This window comes from Mugil cephalus, chromosome 10 (assembly GCF_022458985.1).
Source record: "Mugil cephalus isolate CIBA_MC_2020 chromosome 10, CIBA_Mcephalus_1.1, whole genome shotgun sequence".
In the NCBI taxonomy this organism is placed as follows: Eukaryota; Metazoa; Chordata; class Actinopteri; order Mugiliformes; family Mugilidae; genus Mugil; species Mugil cephalus.
In genome coordinates, this window is record NC_061779.1 from 22,046,475 (window position 1) to 22,073,252 (window position 26,778).

At 41.8% G+C, this 26,778-nt stretch overlaps 1 protein-coding gene across 1 annotated transcript in view; it reads left to right on the forward strand.

Moving 5' to 3' along the window:
- map1ab (microtubule-associated protein 1Ab) overlaps nt 1-23,803 on the forward strand; it is a 64,489-nt gene extending 40,686 nt beyond the window's left edge. Inside the window, exons 3-7 of the mRNA XM_047595351.1 lie at nt 5,193-5,275; nt 5,681-5,818; nt 6,005-17,879; nt 18,493-18,725; nt 19,510-23,803. Of these exons, the coding sequence (XP_047451307.1) occupies nt 5,193-5,275; nt 5,681-5,818; nt 6,005-17,879; nt 18,493-18,725; nt 19,510-19,665 (12,485 nt within the window). The 3' untranslated portion in view covers nt 19,666-23,803. The remainder of the gene's footprint in view (nt 1-5,192; nt 5,276-5,680; nt 5,819-6,004; nt 17,880-18,492; nt 18,726-19,509) is intronic.
- The last annotated feature ends 2,975 nt before the right edge of the window (nt 23,804-26,778 follow it).

The window sequence follows — 26,778 nt, forward strand, 5'->3', positions numbered from 1 at the left end:
TAAATATATAAAAATATATATTTTTTATGTACAAGCAAACGACCAATTATTTAGCTGTAGGTTTTAACGTTGACATTATTTATGGATTTCCAGTAGTCCAGAGTAAGAATTAGCATGATAACCGGATCGCTTTGACCTTGTGTGTATCTCTGTGCTGTCGAGAGCACTGGCATCATAGAAGGATCTACCATTAAAGTCAGTGGTTTGATATTCAGAACAGGATGTTGTCTGTCGGTCGACATTAGAATTATTGCATTTACATTTGAAAGAAGAGCATAATACACCAACATCACTCTGGAACCTCATGCTTCAAAATCTCATCTCATCCCCTGCCAACACTATGTGTACGTTTAATTTAAAGTTCTCACTAAAATGAAACTAAAACAGCTTGCTGAAAGGAACTTTGACTTCAACCATGTACTAAACTGCGTTAGTCTCCCTAGAAGTTTGTATCTGCTGTGTGATTTTTTTTTTACATGTTGTCTTCAAATTCCTTGAACCCTCCTCTCACCATCCCCCTTGCCATTGCTAATGTGGAACATGCTATCTGGAGCAGTGCAGTGGCTCGGCCTCAGCCGATCAGTGCTCCGTTTTAGTCTCTTTTAAACAGAGCGTTCTCGTTTTGGGAGTTCAGACATAGATATTTATATCAAACGGGTCAGCGCAGGAAGAGCCGAAATGAGCAGAAACACTGAGTTCTGTCTGACAAATGACCTTCCTTCCTCTGAGCCATGCAGTTATGAACAGAGTCGTTCAAAGACCGAGAGGGAGTGAAGAGTTCACCTCCCAAGATCCTTAAGTCAACCGACGTAAGCGGGGCAGATGACATCCAGTGTCTACTCTGCCACCAAAGTTATTTTTGTCAAGAAAATAGATCATTGCAGACATTTGAGCTCAGTTAACACTGAATCTACATTCTGTAAATACTCACTACAGCATCAAATGTGTATTAATCCTCAAGTGAAAATACTTCCCAACAAGTGCACCGTTTGCTCTTGTCTGCACAGGTGTTGCACAATTTTACAGAGCTTTTTTATTTTAAATAAGTGCCCCACTTTATTGGTTTAGGTTTGCAAGGGATTTGCTGACTGCGAGAAAAATATGAAGAGTTCATATACGGCCTGGGGTTACAACATCAGCTGATTTTAGGTTTCATTTCTCCCACATATATTAGCTTATTAGAAATCATAGTACCGAAATGAGAAAGAAGTCTAATCTAGATATAAGCACCACGGACTGCCAGATAAAGATGGATGAACTGCTGTGATTTCTACAAAGCACTGACTTCCCATAACTCAAATAATTCAAATATGAGCAAAGAGGTGGAGCGTGAATAGAGATGAGTTGTCAACAATGCAGACAGCTAGCATTCCATGACGACACCTGTCTTTCATTCAAAGCAGCCATTCCTTTTATTATGACTTAAGTCTTCATACAGTTCAGACAAGTTAAAGAAAATTTATCCCCCTTCAGTTGTGGAGACCAAACTGCCCTGTTGCTGGGCTTTAAACGTGTTTCCTTGTGCTGTTAAATTGGACATTTTAATATAGAGGTTTACGCAGATTGAGAACTTATTGTATGTAACAAACAAACCCTAATGTAAGCAATCCAGAATCTTGATAGACTATTTTTTAGATATTTATTCTATATTCCAAATGGGCAAGATGTTTTTCTCTCAATCCAGGATATCAAAGAAAAAACACTTGCTGTGTCTTCACTTGTTGAAGTGCAGAAATATATGACAATGTTATGCAAATGACGCAGTTTGTCATATCTCTGAGCCAGACAGCCAACTGATTTGATGAGAAGTCAAGAACACTTAAGACTGATCCAGCTTATAGAAGAAGCAGTGTGACTCTAACAGCAGCAAAGTATTTGCAGATATTAAACTTATTTTGCAGGAGTTGGATAGTTGTTTAGATTAATCAGTCGGTGGGAACATTTTCTCTGTCTGAGATTCTCAATATGGTTTTGCCTGAACATCACATTGTGCGATGGAATGACTTTTTCCTCTCTGTCTGAGATGATGGGAAAAGAAAGCTAAAGGGAGGAATAGATGAAAGCAACGTGGCTTTTTTTTAAAAGGACCAGTTACACTTTTAAGTTGAGGAGCATACGTTTGCCGGCCTAAGGAGGCCTTAGCTTCATACTGTTTGGATCTCACTGGATGAATTTAGGACCAGAGGGTTGACTCACATCACTGCCTTGTGAATTGTAGGCACAGCCTAATCCTTTATTACAATTAAAGCTCTTTATTGTAGCACAGCATGATGATGGATGTTTGTCATGAATACCCAGGTCCATACTTGACCCAACAGCCTTTAAAGGTGTTAATTAAGTAATAGTGAAAAGGTTAAAAATACCTGAAAGTAGCCTGGAATAGTTGTGTTAATAGTATTGTATAATGATGGGTGGGTCAGCGGTGTGTTGGTTAGCACAGATGGTTCAAGAAGGTTCGAATCCATCGGCCACCGGCTTCCTCCCACCAATAAAAGACTTGCCCATTAGGGTAATTGGTGATTCTAATTGGTTTAATCAAGGCATGTCTGACTCACAGCGGAGATAAGTCGATTTCCACCTTGACTTAAGCCAGTGAAAAATCCATCAGTCTTACACATTCGTCAGCTCTTTTTGGGCTCATTATGTGGACAAGAACCTTGTCATAGTCCACACCTAAGCTAGCATTTGTCAGTGTTCTTAAAACTAAATACTGATATTTTCAGTTCATGATGTGACTCCAGCAATATCATGACACAATCCACCACTTTTGTGAGTTTGACTAAAATATATCAACAGGTATTTGATGGGTTCACTGCAGTTTGGTAAAGATGTTCATCCCCTCTCCAGCATTTACTCTGGGAATCCTTTGACAACCAGAGATTGACGCACACTTTTCTAAAGTAGAGGTAATATATGCCCACAATAGTAAATCAGGCATAACATTATGACCACCTCCTTTATATTGTGTAGGTTTTTATTTGTGCCAATTGTGCCAAACCAATTGTGACTCATAAAAATAAAATATGGACTGACTGTCAAAATAAATTAGCAAAATAATGAACTTTCTGTGCACCCGTATCGCCCTCACAAACTCATGTCCATTAGTGGTGACTGGAACTGAAAGTGAACCTGCTCTGCGATGCCTCCAGCCTGCAGGGGTAGTGACAGTGAGTCCTTTCAGACGCTACCATTGTTGATGTTCTCCGACCCCCAGGGAAACAGCAGCATTTCAAACTTAGAGTGCCTTTGTTGTTGCTGCGGTATCTAGTTGTACCAGTCTGCAGTGTCAGCCATGAAGCAGCCATCAGTAGCAGCAGCGATTGCAGTCTCTTCTGCTAAGTTTCACCTGAGGAAAGCACATCAGCAGGTCAAAAGGACACACTGTCCCTGTTCGCCACAGTCCTCTGAAAGCAGGTTTACAAATTCATAGCATAGCTGGGTGATGCCGGTGTCTCCAGCACCCGTATCGATGAGGCTGCCTATGCGTCGTGTGTTCCTCTCGGAAGTATCAGAGCAAACTTGCAAATCATGGTTCACCCTCACAGCTTAGTCATTGTGCTGTGAAACCGGATGCGTCTGTGGGCAAATCTGCTGAAGTATTAGAACTCCTGACTGCTGTCCCAGCTTGTGCCTTTCATTAGTCAGGTTATCGCCGGTCGGCCACCAACAAAATCCTTCAGTTGCCGCTCATCCCTGGCTCCATGTAGCGGTCAGATGGTTAAAAATTTCCCCGTATATCTGCAGGAAAAACATATGCCCGTCAGTGTGTCGCTATGGAAACATCAACAGATGGAGCCACATCCTCTGGTTTGCTGCCATGAGACTCTCCAACTACTTATCAAGATTACATGCTGTAATGAGAATATACATTCACTATATAGTTCTTGATAACATTGCTTTCAACATATCATATCTCCTTAGACTTTTAGAAATTTTAAAAATTGATAATGTTTATGAATTGTATATTTTGACGTCGTTGATGGATTCAAGTCTTTTACTACCTCAGCTTATGATCTACCATTGTCTGATCAGTATTAGCTTTTGCAGCTCATACACATACACAAATATCAATATAAAAAAAACAGATTGGCCACAGTGGAATAAATATACAGTCAGAAGAATAGAAACGACTGTGAAGTGAGACATGTGAATGACATTGCATTTGTTACAATGGATTTTAACATAGTAAAAAGATGGAGCAAAACCAAGTCCTCAGATTTGTATCGAAAATGACTATAAAAACCAGCATCATTAAGTTATTTCCATTTAGTTCACTAAAGAATGTGATTGCATGAAGTAGATCAACAGAAAGCTGATGACATGACTGTGATTATCATGTGTAATATAACAGCGAGTTATTGAGTGCTCCATCCTCTCAATCACAGATGGCCTAGTCTTGTAAGTACAGCAATGATTAACTCATTGAATTTCCTTTTAATGTTCAAATCAGTCTCTTTCAAACTCGTCTGCATCTTAGTTGATAATCTTTTTTTATGCTTTATTAGTACCACGCTGTCTGAGGTTGAGGATCATTTCATGTAAAACACGATACAGCACATTAGATAAAGATGCATAGTGCTGCAAACTCAAGGGATGCACTGACAATCACAGCGGAGTCACAGAGGTGCTTCTATTATTGGACCTTTATAATATCTAATCTGGGCTGAAACAAAGGGGAAGTGAAGGCCTGGAAATGAATGACACAATGATATAACAAAGGCCCTGATTATGTTTAATATTCAACGGCGTAAGAAATTCAATATTGTTACATTCCTTATTTTCAGATTAAAGAAAATGCACTACTTTCCAACCTCAACCACTTCAGAGAAAAAACAATAAATAATACCCAATATGACCATTGGTCCCAAGTTGTGTGTGTTGTTCTCTTGCCTTTAATTTTAAACTTCACCCAACAGACATCAGTGACCTATTTCCTATTCCAACTTTTGTTCTTGCGTTGATACTCAAGTGGGTTGCCCGTCTCTATATAGGGATTGCCCCACATACAATGCAGAATGCAGTATAGTAAATCTCCCTGACTCAAAGAGGTTTTCCAGATCAAGTTTGGATGCCATCCAGCAGGATCTCTTCAGGCCAGACGGCCAAATGTCTGGCAACACTGTCACTCACCTTGTTTACCTCGTCCTCCAGGCCTAAGAGGTTAACACTATGCTTTAAATCTCCTCCTACAGGACAAAGGACTCTCCACCACAGGAGCGATGTCCTAGAGACTGTGGTGCTTGTCAACCCTTCAGAAGACACTGTTGTATCAGAGGTAAGGTCCGCATACTCCCAATTACCCTACAGTACTCTGCTGGTTTATATATAAACATGAAGTCAGAAAGTTAAGGGCAACATTTTAGGTTAACCTGCTGTAGTTTTAATTTATGTTTGTGCATGTTACAGAATCTTCAGTCCCTTTCAGTTACAATATATGTGTTACATACCAAGCACTATTTTAATTTAGACGTCAACTCTTTCTCCCTGAATGAGCGGATGTCTCTGAAAGAGCGATGACAATTTTTAGGACATTCATGATAAACCTTGTTAACCTTGACACAATTTAAGAGCATCTTTCTTTATCCATGATGCATGTATTTCTCTTTCACTGTCTTGGCAATGTTGTCTCTCCTTTAACTGTCCTTTGTCCCCTTTCTACTTGTCTCTGTGTGTGTCCCAGATCCAGACACTAGTCACAGACTCAGCAGGACACAAGCTCCTGGTCTTGAGTGGCCAGAACTCAGATCACGGTGGCCTTCTTCTTCAAAGCGGGGTTTTCACCTACCAGACCTTTTCACGTATCTTTACTGATCCTGGGGTGAGTTATCTGCTGTTTCTAACACTATACATTCATGAATGCAATATGTAATCTTTTGGTTTTTAGAGACAAAAAGAAAACCACAAAATACACTGGGACAATGGATGACATCTTTACAACCCAAAGATTGTCTAGTTTTATGCATGCCATCACTGACTGCTATGTGCGGGTGTGTCTTTCATTCAGGTCAGTGTATTGCTGGGCACAGCAGCCCCCAAGCAGCAGGCAACACTTACTGTGTCCTGCCGCGGGGAGGTGGGCTGGAGCTCCCTGGGACAGCAACAGACCCTGCGGGAGTTCCTGGAATACAAACTAAACCCTGAGCCTGTTCTCCTCAAGATGGAGGGCGTCACAGAGTTCACAGAGTACGTCTCTGAAACCGTAGATGTCCCTTCACCTTTCGACCTCCTGGAGCCTCCCACCTCCGGAGGCTTCCTGAAGCTGTCCAAGCCCTGCTGCTACATCTTTCCCGGTGGACGAGGAGACTCCGCTCTCTTTGCTGTGAATGGCTTCAACATCCTAGTGGATGGAGGCTCAGAACGAAAATCCTGCTTCTGGAAGCTGGTCCGTCACTTGGACCGCATCGACTCAATTCTCCTCACACACATCGGCGCTGACAATCTCCCAGGTATCAATGGACTTCTGCAAAGGAAGATAGCAGAACAGGAGGAGGAGCGGTCACAAGGTTCCACCAATTATAGCGACTGGATGAAGAACCTGATTTCTCCAGAACTTGGTGTTGTGTTTTTCAACGTACCAGAGAAGCTTCGTATGCCAGAATCCAATCTGAAGGTGAAACGCAGCATCGAGGAGGCCTCTCTTACTTTACAGTACCTTAACAAACTAGGAATCAAGCCGGAGCCTCTCTTTCGAGTGGTCAGCAACACTATTGAGCCTATTACGCTCTTCCACAAGATGGGAGTGGGTAGGTTAGACATGTATATTCTCAACCCAGTCAAAGACAGTAAAGAAATGCAGTTTTTAATGCAGAAATGGGCTGGCAACAGCAAAGCCAAAACTGGAATTGTGCTCCCAAACGGAAAAGAGGGGGAAATATCTGTACCCTACCTGACATCAGTTACAGCCTTAGTTGTTTGGCTCCCCGCCAACCCTGCAGAAAAGATTGTCAGGGTTCTGTTCCCTGGGAATGCACCACAAAACAAGATCCTGGAGGGCCTAGAAAAATTAAAGCATCTTGACTTCTTGCGTTATCCTGTAGCCACACAAAAGGACATTGCCTCAGGAGCCCCTCCCTCTGTTATAAAACAAACTAAGTTAAAACAGAGAACAGATAGCAAAGAGAGTCTCAAATCATCTCCCAAGACAACTGCAAAAGCCGCAAAGAAAGAGACTGAAGCCCAAGATGATGTGTCAGCCACTACTGAAGCAAAGAGCGATTCTGTGAAAGAAAACATATCAGAAAAAAAAGAGGAGAAAAAACCTGCCAAGACTCCAAAATCTAAAACGGAAACACCAGAAAAGAAGAAGCTCCTGAAAGAAAAATCACTAAAAAAGCATTCTAAGGAAAGGGTGTCAAAAATGGATGAGAAGAAGGACAAGGAAAAGAAAGAGATCAAGAAGGTAAAGAAAGATGACTCGGCTAAAAAAGACGATAAGAAAGATGCAAAGTCCAAAGAGGACAAGAAGAAGGACACATCCAAACCTGAGCTGAGAAAAATTACAAAGCCAGACCTGAAGCCATTCACACCAGAGGTAAGAAAGACATTACATAAAGCTAAAGTGTCAAGTAAAGCCAAAACTGGCAAAAGCAAAGCAGCAAAGGCTGAACCTGCTGAACCTAAAGCAGAAGAGCCAAAACCTGAAACTGTTCAACCTGAACCGATAGAGAATGGAGCTGTGGAGGGCACATCCGCTGCCTCCACACCTGAAGACCTCACCAAGGAGTTTGAAGAACTGGAAAAGGCTAAAGTGATAGATGTGTCAGCAGAGCCTACTGACAGTAATGAGTTTCCATCCAACCTGACAACAGAAAAGGAAGAGAACAAGAAAGAACATGAAGCAACTTCTGAAATTCCATCTGGAACAAAGTCACCTGAAAGGGAGGCACCAACCCCAGAAACAAAAGTTGAAACTGAAGACGGAGACAAAGAGTCAACACAAGAGGGAGAACTGGAAGAGGCTCAAAAGTTTGAGGATGAAGGAGCAGCGACTCAAGATGAAGATGAAGAGGAGGAGGAAGAAGAGGCTCCAGCTGCTGAAAAGAAAGCACAGGAGGAGGAGGAAGATGAAGAGGACATGGGCATAGGTGTTGATGAAGATGAATCAAAATGGAGGGAGGCAAAGGACGATGGGCTTGACAGAAAACATGAACTAGAAGAAATGGAAAAATCAGAAACTCTTTCAGCTAAGGCTTTGACAAAGGAGAAACTACAAATGCCTCCACCGACTCATGAAAAAGAAGAGGAACAGGAGGAGGAAGATGAGGCACTGGAAAAAGCTGAACTGGAGGAGGTAGAAGATTTAGATGTAATAGCCGATGAAGAGATCAAAGTCAGACCTGAGGATGCAGTTGAAACAAAATCTACTGAAATTCTGACTGCAGCCAAAGAGGAAGAGGATGAGGAGGGCTACTTATCACATGTTGGAGGTGCCACTGCTCCTATAACATCTATAGTTCAAGGTGCCACTGCACCCGAGCCCATCTCCTACATCCAAGATGAGACGATTCCTGGCTACTCTGAGACAGAACAGACCATCTCCGATGAGGAGATTCATGAGGAAGCAGAGGAGAGAATACCACACCTCCAGTATGATGTTGGTGCCTATGACATCTCTGTTCCAGATCAGACGGGCTCTTTTGTAGACATTCATGGCATGAGGGAGATGCAAGCTGCGGCTATTTCCGAGAAAGGCTTTATTCCAGGAGTACAAGAGCAAGTGTCTGTGTTCACCAACATCATCACTGCTCCTCTGGCAGAGGAAGAACATGTGTCTTCTGCAACGTCCATCACAGAGTATGACAAAATGTCCTCCTTCCCAACTTCCATCGCTGAAGATCAATCAGTGGCGTCTGTCGCAGCACCGCTAGCTGAGGAACCACCAAAGTCCCAGGCCGTCCCGTCAACCCCACCTGATGCTACCCAAGGCAAAGAGCCGCCGCATTCTGCAGAAACTCTTTCACCACCTTCTTTAGAAGATGACAAACAGTCCAAATCTCCTTCTGATGATTTGCAGCTTCCTGTTGTAGAAGAGAAGACAGTAACTAAGGCTCCCGATGCACCCACAGAAGAGGAGGAGGAAGAAGAGGAGGAAGAGGACCAAACTCCAAATGTTGACATTTCGCTTGAAAAACTCCAAGAGGGATATGCTACATCCCAAATAACTCAGGATAAGGAGAAAGTTGCTGAAAAGTTTCCTGACACAAGGTCCCCAGAACAGCCTGTACAAGACATTAAACCAGTCCACCTACCAGTTGAGGAGGAAAATATTGATGCAGTTGCAGCTAAAGATATTTCATCAGTTGTGCCCACAAGACCATTTGGATCAGACTCAGTAACTTCAGAGAGTGAGGAGCGTTGCTTCAGTCCGGATGATATCACTGTGAAAATGGCTTCCCCTCCACAGTCTGGACCCTCAAGCCCCGCTCACTCTCCGCTTCGTCAGTCTCCAGTGGAAGACAAAGCAAAGATCTTCCCAGATTTGGAGCTGCAAAAGCAAGAGGAGCTTCCTGTGGTGGTCACCACAACTGATGACAAGACTAAACAGAAAGATGACACAGAAACAGAAGTGCAGAAAGATTTTGATAAGCCGAAAGGAGAACAGCCTGAAGTAGATCTTGCAGAATCTTTAGAGAAATCAATTGACAAAGACACGAAAGAGGCTCCAGTGATTAAAGAGCAAGAAGAACACGCTTTACCTTCTAAAGATGAAGGGAAACTGGCAGAGACAGTGCCTGCTGTTGCTGCCTCTGTAACTGAAGTTCAACAACCAGTCACAGTGAAGGATTCCCACATCTCATCTGGACAATACGATGAAGACACTGACACTTTCAAAGAAAAAGAAACTAAGGAGCCTGTAGCAGATAAATTCCCGGGCAAGGAGAGTCGTTCTCTTGATGATGGTGATGACGATGACAAGAAAGACGATGATGATCACGATGATAAATATGCCGTTAAAATCGTCAAGGTGGAACAGGAAAAAGAAAAGGACGATACCCTAGATGTCACACATATCAAGGATGAGCAGAAACCGATATCTGTCATCCAGGAAGACATTTCTGTTGTTAAACCCATCACGGATGAGAAAACAGAGAAAGAGGTTGTTAAAGAAGCTACTTCGGATGTGAAACCTGTCAAAGAAGAAATTGAAAAGGACATTGTTACTGTCGATAGTGCCATTAAAGATGAACTCAAAGAGCCAGAAAAAGACCACCCTCCAGTGGTTAAAACAGCTGAAGAGGCAGAGAAGAAAATAATCACTTCTGAGGTCAAACAAATCAAAGATGAGCAGAAGCAAAGTGATGAAACACAAAAAGAAGATATTGACCTCAAAACTAAAGGTGAGGTCAAGGAGACAGAGGTTAAAAAGGATGATGTGTCTGACAGCAAGGTTTTAAAAGAAGAGGAGAAGAAAGAAGCAGAGAAGAGTGACACTTCTGATATCAAGTCTTTACAGACTCAAGAGAAAGAGGCTGAAAAGGACCACACTTCAGATATCAAGCCTGTTAAAGAAGAGATGGAGAGAGAGGCAAAGAAAGATGATACTCCCAGCACTGAGCCTACCCAAGAGGAGGAGAAGAAAAAGGAGACAGAAACATCTTCTATTAAAGTGACTGAAGATAAGAAAGAGGGAGAGGTGGAAAAGACAGACACGCCTGCTACCAAGGCCTTAACACATGAGCAGATGGAAGAGAAGAAAGAGATGGACGACACTGCTTCTGACCTCTCCAAAGACATCGAAATTATCAGTAAGAAGGATGAATCTGCTGTTACCACGAAGGAACAGGAGAAAGAAACTTGTAAAGATGTCATCTCAACCCTCAGCATCACACAGGTGGAAAAAAAGGATGAGACATTGAGCAAAGATGAGGTGTTGGAGGCTAAGACAACCACAGAAAAAGAAAAGGAGAAAGATACAAGTGAAGAAGAAAGCACTAAAGCTTCCCAGGAACCGGACAAAGATGTAATAACACAGGATGATGTCTCCATTTTCAAACCTACTCCAGAAGAAGACAAGAAAGAAGACGCTCTTAAACTTACTACAGCAGAAGTAAAAGAAAAGCTGCCAAGTAAGGATGAGATTTCCGATGTTAAAACAACAGTTGAAGAAGAAAAGAAAGAAGAAGCAAGTAAAGATGATGCTGCTGCCACTATACCTTCCAAGATGGAGGAGTCTGTAATCATACACAAAGATGATGATTTCCCTGTCACCCCAACTGAGACAAAAGCAAATGAAACACTTGTCAAACAAGCTGTGGAAGGAGAAAAAGAGCAAGATGCAAGTAAAGATGTCACATCTCCTGTCAAAGCAGTTAAGATAGAGGCAGAGGAAGTAATGAGTGAAGATATCTCTACTGTCAAAACAACAAAGGATGAAATATACACTACAGATATCGTTGTTGTTGCTACGCCCACTGCACAAGACAAAAAGGACAAAGAAATTAGTAAAGATATTTGTGTCGAACCAACAACAGAAGAAGAAAAGGTGAAAACAGTAGATAAGGAGGAAATGGTGACTGCCACACTGTCCAAGGAAAAAGAAGATGAAGTGACAGTTCCGGGTCATAGTGTTGCTGTCACAGCCACCAAGGAGGAAAAAGAAACAGTAACAATAAAAGAGGACATGTCTGACATAAAAACCCCCAAAGAGGAGGAAACCAAAGACTCAGTAGGTGTTAAGTCCCTTACAGATGATGAGGAGAAGAAGGTTGAATTGAAAGATGTTACATCAGATGTAAAACTCATCAAGGTGGAGGAAAAAGAAACACCAAAAGAGGAAGCTTTTGATAAAGAAACAAAAGCTGAAAAGGAGGATGAAAAGCCAGATAGTAGCAAGATTGTATCTATTAAGGAGCAGAAGGAAAAAGACATTGATGATACTTCAATTAAAACCACTAAGGATGACGTAGAGGTAGGTAAACGTGACATCTCCGATCAACAAACAATAAAGCAGGAGACTAAAGAGCAGGAGAAGGTTGTCATCGATGACCACAAACCCGTTTTGGAGGAGGTGAAGGATACAGCAACTGAGAAGAGTGTCATTGTAAAAGGAAAAGAAACAGATACCACTATTGAGCAACTCACAGATGTAAAAGAGCCATCTAAAGTTGAAACCATCGAGCAGGAAATGAAAGATGTAGTCAAACAAATAAGTCGTGAGGATGAATCTATCAAGGAGGAGACAGAGGTCAGTCCAGCATTTGGTGACAAAAAAGAAGAAAAGGTGAAAGATGATCATCTTCCTGAGCCTGAATCCAAGAAGGATGATAAAAAGGAGGTAGATCTTCCACAGGCCCAGGCCTTGGAAGAGGAGAAGACTAAAAAGGGTGACATTTTCGAGGTTAGCGATAAGCAAAAACATGAAGAGCCCTCTGATAAGCTTTCTGAAGCTTCGACAGAGAAGGAAACGTTTGGCACTACATCAGTAGAAATTCAACAAGACTCTTCTGTAACAACACTGAGTGAAGACCAGAAAACGGTGAAAGATGACATTTGTTTGTCTCCCCACCAGATACAGGAGGAGAAGAAAGAACAAGATAAAGAGTCACAGGTTATTATTGTTCAGGAAGAGAAGATGGAGAAAGAAAAAGATGATACACATGTTGCAGAAGTGAGCAAAGAACAGAAAATGGAAAAAGAGCAAGAGAAAGAATACAGTTATGAGACTGAAGTTGAAAAGACAAAAACAGCAGTTGAAGATAAGATTGTTAAGGAAAAGGATGCTGCTGACATCAAGACAGGCGAGATTACAGATAGAGAAAAGTCTGACTCCACAGATGTGGAACACACCAAAGAAGAGAAATGGGAGAAAGAGGAATTACAGGAGAAAGATTTGGCTAAAACCATTACACAACCTGCACAGACAACATCCGGAGAATTGGCACCCAAGTCAGATTACAAATCTGCATTTGTGGTTCAGTCCTCAGATGAAGACAGAGAAGATGAGGAAGAGGAAGATATTTGTATGGGAGGAGCCGGTTCCAGACCTTTGTCGGTGGAGCCCAAAAAATCTGACCATGACATTTGTTCTGCAAGTCTGCCTTTACCTCAAACTCCACAAATGAGTGACCAAACTAAACCAACAACGACTCAACAGTCCATAGTCATCATTCCTACACTTACAATGCAGGAGCCCTCTTTGGATGAAGATGTCAAAGAGTTTGTAAAAGATGATTCTGGGGTTTCACCTGAAGCAGACAAAGATATTGGGAAACCAGAAACTCCTGCACCACTTGCCAAGCCTGAGCCATCCTTTGATATTGTCACCTCAAAGGAGGAGACAATATTTACTTCAAAGGAAGAAACTGTTTCTTTTATGCCAGCTGCCAAAGCAGAACCAATGTCTGACACAACAGAGAAAAAGCCTGCGTTGTCAACAGTATCAAGCACTGACAGCCAACCTAGGAGTTGCACACTTTCGAGCACTGAAAGCCAGTCAAGCGTGGAGGAAACACCACAAAAAGAGTCAGGAGTCAGTGCTGCAGAAAAGACAAAGATGGATGAGAAGCCCGGGAAGGAAGCAGAGAGGGAGATGGAAGGAGAACGAGAGGTGGCATCTCCAGGATTATCACAGCCTTGTTCATATTTCATGCTGGACAAAGATTCTGAAGATCAGATCAGTCATACTACTGACACTGTAAAAACAGAGAGTAGTGAAAAAATGAGCCCGGACAAGGAGATCATTGGTGGAGACCTCGGAGATGAGAAGCAAACTTTTGGTGCATCTAAGTATGAGCCCTATGAAAAACCAATCCCAAAAGATCATGATCTGGACTCAAGAGAGGAGAGTGAGGTTTCTTTGGGTTTTGATCATGCTTCTGACATTTGCATTGACGATAACCGAAGAACAAGCCAGGCAGAGGCTGGAGGAGCCATGTTCCTCCTGGACGATCAGTACAAAGAGGAGCCTCTGTCTTTCAGTAGAGTCGACTACAGCCCGGTGTCCCTCACAGAGAGTGAAAGAAGCAGCCACCACAGTCAAAGCCCCTCCCCTAAATATGAGGACAGAGAGAAAGGCCAAGAGGAAGAGAGTGAGAGAGAAGAAAGAGCAGATACCCCTTGTGTTGACAAGAGCTTTTCGTCCTTAGACATGCAAGATAACAAAATGTCCCAAGGTGCAGAGTCTGATTCATTCAGCCTCAAAGAGGACAAACCTGAGAAGTCAGAGAAAGAGAAAGAAGATGTGAGGGAAGGTGCTGCAGTATCTCTTCAAACACAAGCTGCAGGAGAAAGGGATGTAGCTTCTACCAGTGCTGCCATTCAGTCAACAGGCATAACACCAAGACAAGACACACCCTGTCCTCCGTGGAGCCAGTCAGAGCTTGGTGCCCAAGCTTCAGCTATCAGTGGAGCTTTTGTAGAACTCACAGAGAAAGAGAAAGAAAAATCTGCAGAGTCACTCAAAGAATCCGCTGATCATAAAAAAGAAGGATCTCCATCAGGTCGGCACTCACCTGCAGAAAAAGACATTTTACCTGAACAAGCGTCATTGTTAGAGAGAGCAGAAACCTCAAGTCATTCAAGGACTGTTATAGGACATGAAATAGACGACAATGTTTTGGCATCTGATAACAATCAAATGAGCAGTGCTGCTCCTTGTAAATCCTTATGTTTTTCCGAAGGAAAAGAGAGCTTAATAGATAAGCGGTTACTGGTAGAGGGGGAAGATTTCAATGTCGATGATGATGAAGACGAAGATGAGGATGAGGAGGAGGAAGAAGAAGAGGAGGAGTCAAGTGATGTAGATCTGGAAAAGGGGGCCAGAGAACAGTCTGAAAAAGAAATGTGCAGAAGGGGTTCTGATGACAGTGCTGCATTAGCAGAGGTGGAGGACTCAAACAAAAAGGCACAGCTGCCTGAATCAAAGATGCTGAAAGAGGAAACAGTCTGCAAACCAACACCCGATGATACTTCAGCTTTGAAAGTTACAGAGACAGACAAGCAGGACACGAGTAAAACAACACCTGAAACAAAACCGCTTGAAGAGGAGGCTACCGTTAGTGATACAACCACATCCAAACCTCCTGAAACAAAGAGTGAAGATGTAGGCAAAACTACTCCATCATCTGACCCAAGTTCACTTAAAGTTGCTGAAAGCTGTGTTATTACAACAGATGCCGCAAAGCACCCTGAAAAAACAGAAGTAGGGGACACAGGCAAAGGGCATACATCTCATGAACCAACCTTAAAGAGGAGATTGTCATCACCAGAGGATGATACTTCATCTGAAGTACCTGATTCAAAAAAAGGAGATGAAGGCAAAGTGTCTCAGTCACCAGAGTCAAGCTTTTTGATGAAGGAAACTTGCCAGTCAGTGACCACAGGCAGCCTGACTGGCAGCTCTTTGCCACCAGACCACTCGGGGTCCCAGACTACGTCTAGTGTCTCCCCTCCACTAACAGGTAGCTATGCTGATATTGGACAGGGAAGATCTGGAGAATATTCTGAGCAATTTTACAGCAAGGACAGCCAGGAAGAAACGAAGGATAAGGATAAGAAAGAAACCCCCGTTCTTTCAGATTCCTCCCAAGCATCGAAGCCTAACGATGATAAATATTTCAGCCAAAGAGACACGGAAGAACCCAGTCTAGATGAGAGACAGACCCCTGATGTCACTGCAAAACATGAGGAAACTACCTCATCAGCCTGCACATACACCACCTTAATGTACTCTACTTCAACATACTCCTCTACATCCTACAGCTACTCGTCTTCATCCTCAATGTCTGGTTATTTGGGAGACAAAGTTGAAACTTTAACTGTATCAAGCTCAAAATCACCTTTAGCCAAAGAGGAGCCATTGTTCACACCATCATCTACAAGTTCCTGCTTTGGTGGGTTTCAGAGGGATGCGTACATGGAGGTCACAGCTAAACCTACAACAACAGTGTCTTTACCCACTCAGTTTGATGAGACATCATCTCCAAGCTTGTCTGCCACTGCCAAGAAACCTGAGGATCAACCTAGTCCTGCAAAACCAGACTCAGACACAAAGTCTTGTACTGATACTTTTTATATGCTAGAAACAAAGATTGCAACACCCACTACTGCAGCACCTCTACAAAGTATCGAACCTGTAAAGATGTTAGACAGTTCATCCACATCAGAGGCTCACTTTGATGTCTCTCCCCTCCAAAGGGCTGACAGGGACTCCCAAGGGTCAGAGGAAGACAAGGAGCCCGATTCACTTGAAATGGAGGACACCACCCTACCATGTCGTATTGAATGTCAAAAAATCGAAGTGGCTGAGCAAAAAGAAACTTTTTCATCAACAGCTGAGTCATATGCTACAGAGAGTACCATGTCCTCTACTGAAACAAAGACAGTCACCATCACCTCAACTACTGTGGTGTCTAAATCTGACTTGGTGACGGAAACAACTCAACAGACAACCTCAGTCCCTCTGCTGAGTGACAGTGGAACTACCAAAACCTCATGTGCCATAACAGACCTGTCCCAAACCGAAGATGTTAAAGAGAAAACAATACAGGTAAAAGAGGAAAAGAAAAATGGAGCTGTTGTACCTTTGATGGAAACTGCCAAGACATCGGAAATAGAAACAAGTGAAAGGGATGAAAGGACAGAGATACTCAAAGACACTGGTGTCAAAGAGAAGGTGGAGGAAAAGGCACTGGAAGAAAAGGCCAGTAAAGACCTCGCAGAAGAAAAAACAGAGAGCAAAAAAGTAGAAGATGGGAAGCAAGAAGTGGCAGAAAGAGTGGAAGGGAAAAGCCTGTTAGAAAAGCCCCCAGAGAGATTAGAAATGAGGAGAAAGAGCAGTATTTCTGATTGGGAGCTACTGCAGAGGCCTGATGACTGCCCAAGTGGCCCACCTCCAGGTTATGGTGATGATGATGAAGAGGAAGAAGCTATGGAAGCGATGGAATGGGTGGCCAGTGCTACCTCTACATCCTCCTCAAAAGATCACACAGAAACATCGAGTAGAGGAGACATAAAGGCGGATCGTCCTTCTGACTTGACCACTGGAGCGACGTCCTCCTCGTCCTCCCCTCAAGGATACTCCTCCTGTGAATATAAACATCGCAAAGGAGAACTGTCCCCATCCTTCATCAACCCCAGTCCTCATGAACTCTCCAGTGATGAGGACGTAGAGGAAGGCCACAGTGACCACTCCCAGGAAGGGGGTGAGGATGAACATGAGCAACACTCTGTGAAAAGGCGATCACACAAGCAGAGGCACCACCATGCCCAGAGTCATCAAGGAGATGCTGGGCAAGGGTCACACCAGCTGCCTGGAGCAATGTCATCTGGGTTGGCTGTGACGCTAGCTGGAGAGGAAACACCTCCGACATCAGTGAGCGAGTCGTTACCATCACAGAGCGACTCCGATGTTCCCCCTGAAACCGAGGAGTGTCCATCCATAACAGCAGAGGGAAATCTGGACTCAGACGAAGATGCTGAGCACCTGCCAGTGGACAAATTATCAGCTTCTGGAGCTGGTGGAGGCCACCACCCCTCATCACCACGGTCATCTCAGAAGTCCCACGATCCACCACCCACCCCAATGAAGGACCCTCTACCCCACCCGCCGCACCCAGATGTGTGCATGGTAGATCCAGAGGCTCTTCTCAATGATCACAGTAGCACAGAGAAAGTCCTCAAGAAGGAGCACAAGACCACCAAGGGCCTCAGAAAGTCCAAACCCAAGTCAGCCTCTCCTGCTCGTAAGGGGGAGGCCAGGAAGAGGTCTTCGACCCCAGTGAAGCAGACCAAGGACTCCGCCTCCCCTCGATCAGCCTCCCTCAAGAGGAAGGACACAGACAGAAGTTCCAAGCTGATCAAAATGTCAGAAACCCAAGGCTCAAGGAGTGAAATCCTCAACCCTGGGAAGGGCTTGGTCAATGGCGTCAAGAGCAGTTCAGGTGGGTTAACACGTTCACATTCTGCAAACTGCGTTTACATCATGTTAGACAATCACAGTAGGCATTTATTGTTATTACAGCATTTCAGTACATTCAGAAACTAAGGATGCTTTCAAATTTATCAGCTCAAAATGCAAGGTTTATATAAACTCAAAGCTGAATATTAAAAGAAAACTCCTGATCCACTAGGTAACTTACACAAGCATGTAATAGGCAGTGCACATACCATGACAATATATGTTTAGTTATGTAGGATATTTTACTTTGATTTTATGAACGAAGCCAAGTTGGTTGATGAAAAAAAAAAATGACAAAAAAGAGTATTTATAAATACATTATTGGACATGTATTGTAACCTAACCCTAACCTGTATATAAAAAAGCAGTGAAATCCAAATTGATTACACATTGATATTTATACTAATCTTCAAAACACATGAGTCTCCTGATAGATCAAGCATTATTTTGCAGACAAATGGACTTGTATAAATGAATCAGCAAGTAACATATAGGTTGCTCAGTTGATGCTGTTGCTTTTTGTTGCTGCAGTGCAAGTTTCTTCAGTTAGTAATTTTATTACACTAATGCTCATTTGTATCCTTGCTCACTTTCAGGTAACAACTCCCAGAAATCAAGTTCAGCTGTCCCTCCCGGACCACCCGTCTATGTTGACCTGGCCTATGTGCCCAATCACTGCAGTGCCAAGAATGTGGACCAAGAATTCTTCAAGAGAGTGCGGGCTGCGTACTACGTAGTGAGCGGGAATGACCCGGGCAGCGGGGAGCCCAGCCGTGGAGTCTTGGATGCCCTGCTGGAGGGCAAATCTCAGTGGGGCTCCAATTTACAGGTATTTACCCTCTGTTTCTCCTTCTCTGCATTTCTCTGCATACAATTATGCTCAGTTCTTCACATGTCCATGACCACAAATAGGTTTCCAACGGCCTGTATAGTCATTATGCATATATGTTCGAACCGTGGTCCGAAGAGTGAGGTGATCTAATGAGAGAAAGATGCAGAGGTTGGGAGGAACATTCTAATTAGAGTAAGCATTTAACTGAATGGAAAATTTGTCTACTCCCATGAGTATGGATGAGTCATCAATATTTTTTATATTCTTTATAATCTTGAAAATTCCATTAAAAATTAACAAGAGCTGCAATATTGAAATACTATACTATACTATACTATACTATACTGTACTATACTATACTATACTATACTATACTATACATTTCTTGCTCATCAAATTGTAGTTTCAGTTTTTGGGTAATCATTTGACCAGGAACATTCTTTTATTAAACATCGGTTCTAGTGTAAATTGTTACCGTGCTAATGGAAGTTACAACTTTATATATATATAATCATATAAACCTAGAAAATCATGAAGATGAATCTGAGCTACAGAGGGGCCAGGGTAACCTACTAAGCTACGTGGCTAATGGTTAGCTCCAGCCACATACTTAATGTACAGATGTGAAAGCTGTAAAAAGAAAGTGATTTAATGCCTGTTTTCCAAAATGTTAAACGATGCTTTCCTTGAACTTAATGTGAACTGTTATCTTCACAATGACTGTTAATAATTAATTATGTTTTTGGTGTCATCCTGCCATCTCCTTTCATGTACCTGTCAGGTGACTCTGATCCCCACTCATGACACAGAGGTGACCCGGGAGTGGTACCAGCAGACCCACGAGAGGCAGCAGGACCTGAACATCATGGTCTTGGCTTCCAGCAGCACCGTAGTCATGCAGGACGAGTCCTTCCCGGCCTGCAAGATCGAGTTCTGAGCTTCATGAGCCCTGCTCTGCTTTTCCCCGCCACCGCCGAGCCCTCATCCTCATCCAGAGGTAGAGCGAGAGCGAACAGTGCTCTCAGCTTCCTCAAAGTTTCTCAATCTCTCATGGTTCCATTCTCAAACACATTTGCTGCAGCTCTCGATACACTAGATTCTGTTAGCTGAAATCAAAAGTCAAAATTCTGGATGTATGCTTTGTGGAATTATATTACTGTATTTTTGTTTGTTTTCTTCCGTGAGTTCAATGTCTGCCGTAACACATTTCTTGTAGTAGCACTAACAAGTGTGGTAAAAATTCAAAACCCTTTCAATAACGTAATTACACCTAACAGCTTCCTCTGCTTCATATCTAACAGATAAATGGACATCATAACCCACGAATAATTAATGTCATAATGTCAAATAATGTGACAAGTTTATTAAGAAGCACTGTGTTTAACTCAAAATGTGATGCTCCCAAGTAGCCAAAACAAGTGCCAAAACACAGTGAAATCATCAAACCTTATTAGCGATATTGAATCCAAATTTAATTTTTATCTAAATGAACCAGTGATCAATTATTCATTTAGATTGTATGGAGCGTTTCTATAAGTTCAAACGTTTCCTAAATTGAGGCTTTATTTTCAACAAATTGCATCTCCCGCGATTGTGCTCACGCTACATTAGTTTGGATTAACTCAGTAATGACACACGTCGGTGTATTGTAACTAATAAAATGTCCTTCCTGTCATTTGTGGTGAAGTTTTAGGAGGTGCCTAAAGTTGCCACTCTTTGAACTCTTTCTTCTCGGCTTTCACAGCTTAGCTGGTGCATGATGCTTGCGTTGTAGCTCGGACTCTTTCGGAGAGAACAGCATAGGGTTAATCCTTTCTTTAGCCAGCCTTCAAGTGTGGAATGCAGTATAGTGTAGATAGATTACTACACTGTTTGGCTGTCTACGCTCAAGTGAATTCAATAGGCGCCAGGCAAAGGGACAATGTTTCTATACTTATCATATCTCTGCTGGGTGTAAAGGTTCTTCTTTAAGTCTTTATCACAGTCTCTGTTGATTGTATGTGCTCCAGTATACATCTAGGGTAAATGTTTCATACCAACACAGAGGTTATGTTCAAGAAATGTCATGTTTCGTGATGATGCAGCAAATTATGATCCTGAGATGAATGCAGCGTTCTTTGTGACGCACTTGAGAAGAAGGTTTAACGAACGCTTCTGTCACTTCCTCCCGTTCAACCACATCGTACCGTCTGTGTCAATAAATATCACTAAAAGATGGAAATAACAAGCAGTGACCTGTGACAAATGTAGCAACGATAGCTCGTCTGCTCGTCCCTTTTCGGGGAACGACGCTCGGGAACTGCAATATTTACCTTTTATTATTGGGGTTATTTTTCAAGGAGAACAAAAAGAGTGTCACAGGAGGCTTCTTTCATGTGCCTTTAGCTTGTGGTTTTATAGAGAGGGGGGTGTTTGACGACGTGTCAGCCATTTTAAGGCAGAGCGAGAAACCAGGGTAAATCAAAGAAAGAGGACCAATCAGTTCATAAACAAGTCTTAAACAGTCAAAGTATCCGGTGAAATATGACCCTCCCATTCCTCAAACTTACGAAATAACTTAATAACGGTCAGCGTTAACTCAACACCCTAAAATGCCACCTTCAAACCAATATGAATGTTTTATAGTAATCTATCGCACCAAAATAGCAAAGCACTTTTCTGGGGAGAATGACGCGTGTTTAAAGGTCAGGTTTTGTTTGCAGCTGAAGCACAGAGAGTTAGTGTGGTAGCAGAAATGAACTTTTCATTAATATAATAATATAAATATATGTACAAGATGTTCCTCCGGACTGAGCTTGCTGACAGTGAGGGACGGCATCTTAACATATCTAACACCTACCTGATATAAATCCCAGAGTAATATTTATAGAATGAGCATGAATGGTGATTATGACCGTACTGGATGCAGTTATAACCTAGGAATGTTTTCAAAGTAGTTTTGTGTATGTGAGTATACAATACAAACAGAGTAGCTGTTTTTTTGTTTTTTTTTTTATAGTGCGGCATGGTTCATTTCCTGTGGGCAAGTTTGTTTTCTGTGGGTACAGCGTGAAAAGTCTTTTCTGCTCGAGACTCGAGAGCGGCTCACGTTTCATCAGGCCATGTTTTATTTCCCAGGTTATATGCAAGTTTATAGAGCGTTACAATAAATTTGGATTTTATTTCCTCCACATTTTGTGCTGTGAGGCTGATGCAGCTTATCTTTTGTTTACGTTGAAGTTTTGTATCGGAAGAAATAGATTTCAGCCAAGATGACTGGCACATTTGTTTTGTTTTGTGAAGATGGATTTGGAGCTAAAGGACGGGCCAGGCTGAGTGAGGTCGGGGCATGTTTTTATTTTCCCAGCCATTGATAGCGGATTGATTGTCAGGATGTCGCCAGCTAAAACTTCTTACCATCATTTATGATTTAAAATCACAGATTAAACTCCACAGAAGGCAAGACTATGTTGTCACCTTGTGCTAGGTGAGAACCAGTGCCAATTTCTGCTAGTAAAACTCACTTTATACCTCATCTTGGAAAGCCTCTCTGCTCTGCCTGCTCTCCTTTACCTTTAAATCAAAGATGGCCGTCTCACTAGTTAGCCACTGAATGTTGTTTGTCCTTTTATTATGCAGAGGCAGACATAGCTTCTTCTTCTTTTTTTTTATTATCCCACTGGGGGAGAATTTCTGAGTGTGATGCAGGTTGTATATTAAACAGCTGAGTACGCACAAGTACACGTACATCCTAGTGTAGGGGGAGCTGGTTAACTGAAGGGCAAGGGGACGTTTTGAATAGACTCCCTTGAAAACAGTTCACGTGTGAGAAGTGAACCTTCCGTATGAGATGCGTTCAAAAAAGGAAGAAGCTTTTCAACGTACGGATCAGATTTTACGGATGGCCTGATTTGTTGAACTGTCTGTGAATAATGTTTTTAAGTTGGCAGATTCCAAATACCCAGCCTTGATTTTGTCGAGGCATTAGTAGAACGCTGTGAACCATTCAATACTGAACTATGATTATACAGAAGCTGAATGCACTATACTGGAGATCTATTTTTCTGAATGTAGAGTTGGTACTACCATATGAATGCTGCTGGATCAAAACAATAGAAAAAAAAAACAAAACAAAAAAAAAATAAAACATTCACACCAACTTAATAATAAATTTACGGGGAGTATAGAAGGCAGGTACTTTGGTTTAGATTTATTTTTTCTTTCTTTTACAAAAGCAACTGAGATTCCACAATAAACATATATAAACAGTTACACAGAAATGGTACTGACTGCAGCTGCAACTCCTTTCTTTTCCTGAATATGACTTGAAACACATGCAGACTCAAAAACCATCAATAAAATTGAACAAATGTACACCTGCGTACTGTAACCAGATTTGTACATATCGCTCTGGAGAGAACAAATCTGACAGTTACAACCAACTCTGTGATACCGACTCATTTTAGCTGATTTTAGTGACAGGATGACCAAAACTGCTTGCTGTTCCTTGAAAACTACACAAAATGCTGACAAGATACAGAAAGTAAAAAAATAAATAAAGAAAAAAAAGACGAGTGCATATTTCAGTTCAATTTCATCCTCATACCTGCATTAAACTGAAGATCTCATTTGATCAGCATATGGTGTCATCTGTCCATCAAATCTTTCTGCATGTGATTTATTTAGTTATAATCCTGAATGTAATTGTTTAACATGGAAATAATAATAAAAAAAAATACAACGCTATTTTAAAGAGGTATATTTGAAAAAAACAACAAAAAAAAAGCTAATTGTCTTAACTGGTACTGAAATGACCTACAGTAATATAATACTGGGCTGTGCTTTTATTGTTTGCCCTGTTAATATGTTGTTAAGAAGACGCTGTATTGATAGTTCTGTTTGATTCTCTCTATCTCTATCTCTCTATCTTTTTCGCATTGTATTACTCTTAATTATGTTTTTCTTCCTCAGCGCAATATTCAGTATCTCTCTGTCTCTTTAAATCTAACTGGTAAAACTTAAAACTAGAACTACCGCAGATTCATTGTAAAAGGGAAACAGCCTGGTGATCATCTATTAAAGTACATCAAAATCCACATGTGTATTGGTCTTTTTTTTACTCTTTAAATGCCATTTTATACACCAGCAGAAACCCATCATATTGAATCATGAACATATTCTGTTATTACATGGCGATTAAAATGGACACTTTTTGTAGGGGTGGGTATTGGAAAGGACTTCGCAATCAGATACATATCACGACATTATGATATTGCAATATTCTATATCTTTCAGTGAGAAATTTTAAATGCAGCTTCAAATACAATGTGTACATCAGATGACAGTGATAATTCATTGGACAAATTGAGTCAAAATTGATCACTAATCTAAATGATCCATATCCAATGTATTGCACTTGTACATAAAAAGTGGTGGTGGAGTCATTCACACTTGACCCAAAAATCGATATTAAGACTTTAGAGATTAGATATTGTATCGCAATATATTGCCATATCTTTTTTTTTTTACCCACCCCTAGTAGTTTGACATCTAGCAGCTAGTGGCTGTACATGGCTACATGTGGTGCTTTCAAATGATTCTTTAAATATAGTGAACAAATAATATGTATTAAGCAGGACATTTTAGAGCTGAAAATGAAACGAGTCAGTGCTCTGCAGTGGACCAAGTGGATGAGGAGGGCCCTCTCTAAGGATCCTTCTCCTTACAGTTAGTTTTCTATGCCAGCTGTCTTTTACAATGGTATTTCAGCAGAAAGATACTATCATGTGATTTCTGCCCCTAAATGCTTATGTTACAACATTGATTCAAGGCTTATTCAGTGGTCTCCATTCTTCATCATGTACAAGACTGAGGGACTGAATCAGTCCTTTCATTCCACCTGTCTGTACACAGGTAATACGTAGACAGACCAATGTGTACTACAACTTTCACCCTCAGACATTTAGCCAAACATTTTTTTTTCCATCACTTAACGTGTGAGCACTTCGCTGAGTTTCCATCAGGATTAAAAGGAGCGTTCAGAGTTCTAAACCTCTTGCTTTATTTGAGTGTTCTCATTAGCTGCGATTAGTTTCAGCGGATGGACTAACAACTTTTTTTTCGTCTGTTCCAGTTACATAAACTCAGCAATAATACAAATATGTCTTTAACCCGTTCATGAGTTAAGGCTTGACTTGCTCTGGTCAGGGATTAGCCAAATAATTATAGCGCAGAGGGATGATTGATTTCAGAGTCCATGTTTTCTAAGGTTAAGGCCCCCACCTTGAGCCATACTAAACACAAGTCTATGGATATTTGATCTATTCTGAATGTGTCCAGCACTTTGGGTTGTTTTTGCCTTCAAATTAAACTCTTGGTGTTCAAGTGGTAACATCAGCTAGAAGTCATGAGACCACTGCTGCTAGGCAACAGTAGGAAGTCTGTAGAAGTCACAGAGGCTAAACGTTTAGCAAAATAACAGCTAAATACAGACACTACACAGAAATGTTATGAAGTTAAGAGAAAACACAAAACAGTTAAAGTACTTTAAATGAAGCCTGACATATGAAATAATAGCCTGAAAAAAATGTGTTGAATATATCACACATCTGGCATTTATGGGAATCAAATTTATTTTCAAAGCAAAATAAATAAGAGATTATACTGACTTCAGGGTTCACCATCAGCTTTTTCTATTTTTGCATTATTATCATCTTCCCAAGTTTACGAGCTTCCATATGGACTCCTGTGTATGGACATGTGCAGTGTATGTAATCAACCTAATGCATATGTCCTTGGACAGTTGGAGGAAGCCCCACGGTTGGTGAGTCCGAAATCAGGACCTTCTGGTTGTGAGGCGGCGTCAGTGTGCCGCCCTTCCACGATGTCAACCCCACTATCAGGAGGTTGCCATCATGCTTTCTGGTGTGGATGTGTAAAGATGTTTGTGTATGTATGCAAGTTAAAATGATGTTACTCTGCTGGTTGTAGGGTTTAAGTCACAATGTGAGCCTTCTGAGACAACCTGACTGGTCAATGAGTTTGAGTGGAAGTGGGAAATGATAACCTTTACATGTGAAAAAAAGCTTAGTAGTTGACTTACTTTGCAAGTAAATGGCACCAAATCTGTAAATAAGTAAGTGAGGAGCGATTTGTTCAGTTTGTTGATTGGCTTTGATTTGTGAGAGCAAAGATAAAAGTGAAGTTATGCTCCAGCTGCTTTGCTCAATTTTCACCATGTTAAAGTAACTCAGCCATTTCCCTTCTGGTATTTGGTTCTCTATGTCTAAGCAGTGAGGGAGAGGACGCCTCAGCAAATCTCAAAATATGCTCCCTGAGGAGAGGACGAGGATCAATTTAAATCAATCTGAGCTCCAACGTCAAACTCAATAGATCGACACCTACACCTGGTTCCAACGCGACCGCATTTATTTCCATTGTTGATGAATGGCTCCTAATTAATCTTTGTGTCTTATTTCATTGATCTTCTGCAGCAGCCTCTTGCATGTTTTCAGTCCTCAGAGAGAAAGAAAAGAAAGAAATCCGGCCTGTTGTGACTCGCCTTCTTGCCATGGATACCATGGAGAGTTTTTTTCTCTGGTGGGGCGACCAACACACACACATTGCTGCTCTCCCTGCCACATCACCAAGCTGAACATCTCCGCTCTCTCCTCACCATCCCTCACCCGGTTACCTTGACGACACGGTTTGACTTTGGAGGAGGGCTGCGGTAGAGCTGAGGATGGTGTGTGGGTGTGGAGGTGGCTCCGAAGGCCTAAGTGGACACCTACTTGTCGGAGGAGTGTAATTCTCTCATCAGCAGCACCGATAATAGTTACACTCCTCTCCCATCCTTCCCTCCGACTCCTCTCGGGATTTACATTTATATTTAGGCAGTTAACTCAGGAAGTCACCGAACGGTGAGACGAAACTCAAATGTTTCATCAAGTGAGCTCTTAAGTTTGAAATATAAATGACAGGTCATTGGATTTTTTTTTTTTTTTTTTAAAAAGAAAGACCAAAGGGAGGTTTAGATAAGAGTGAAAAATATCAATTTTTTTTTCCTACTTCC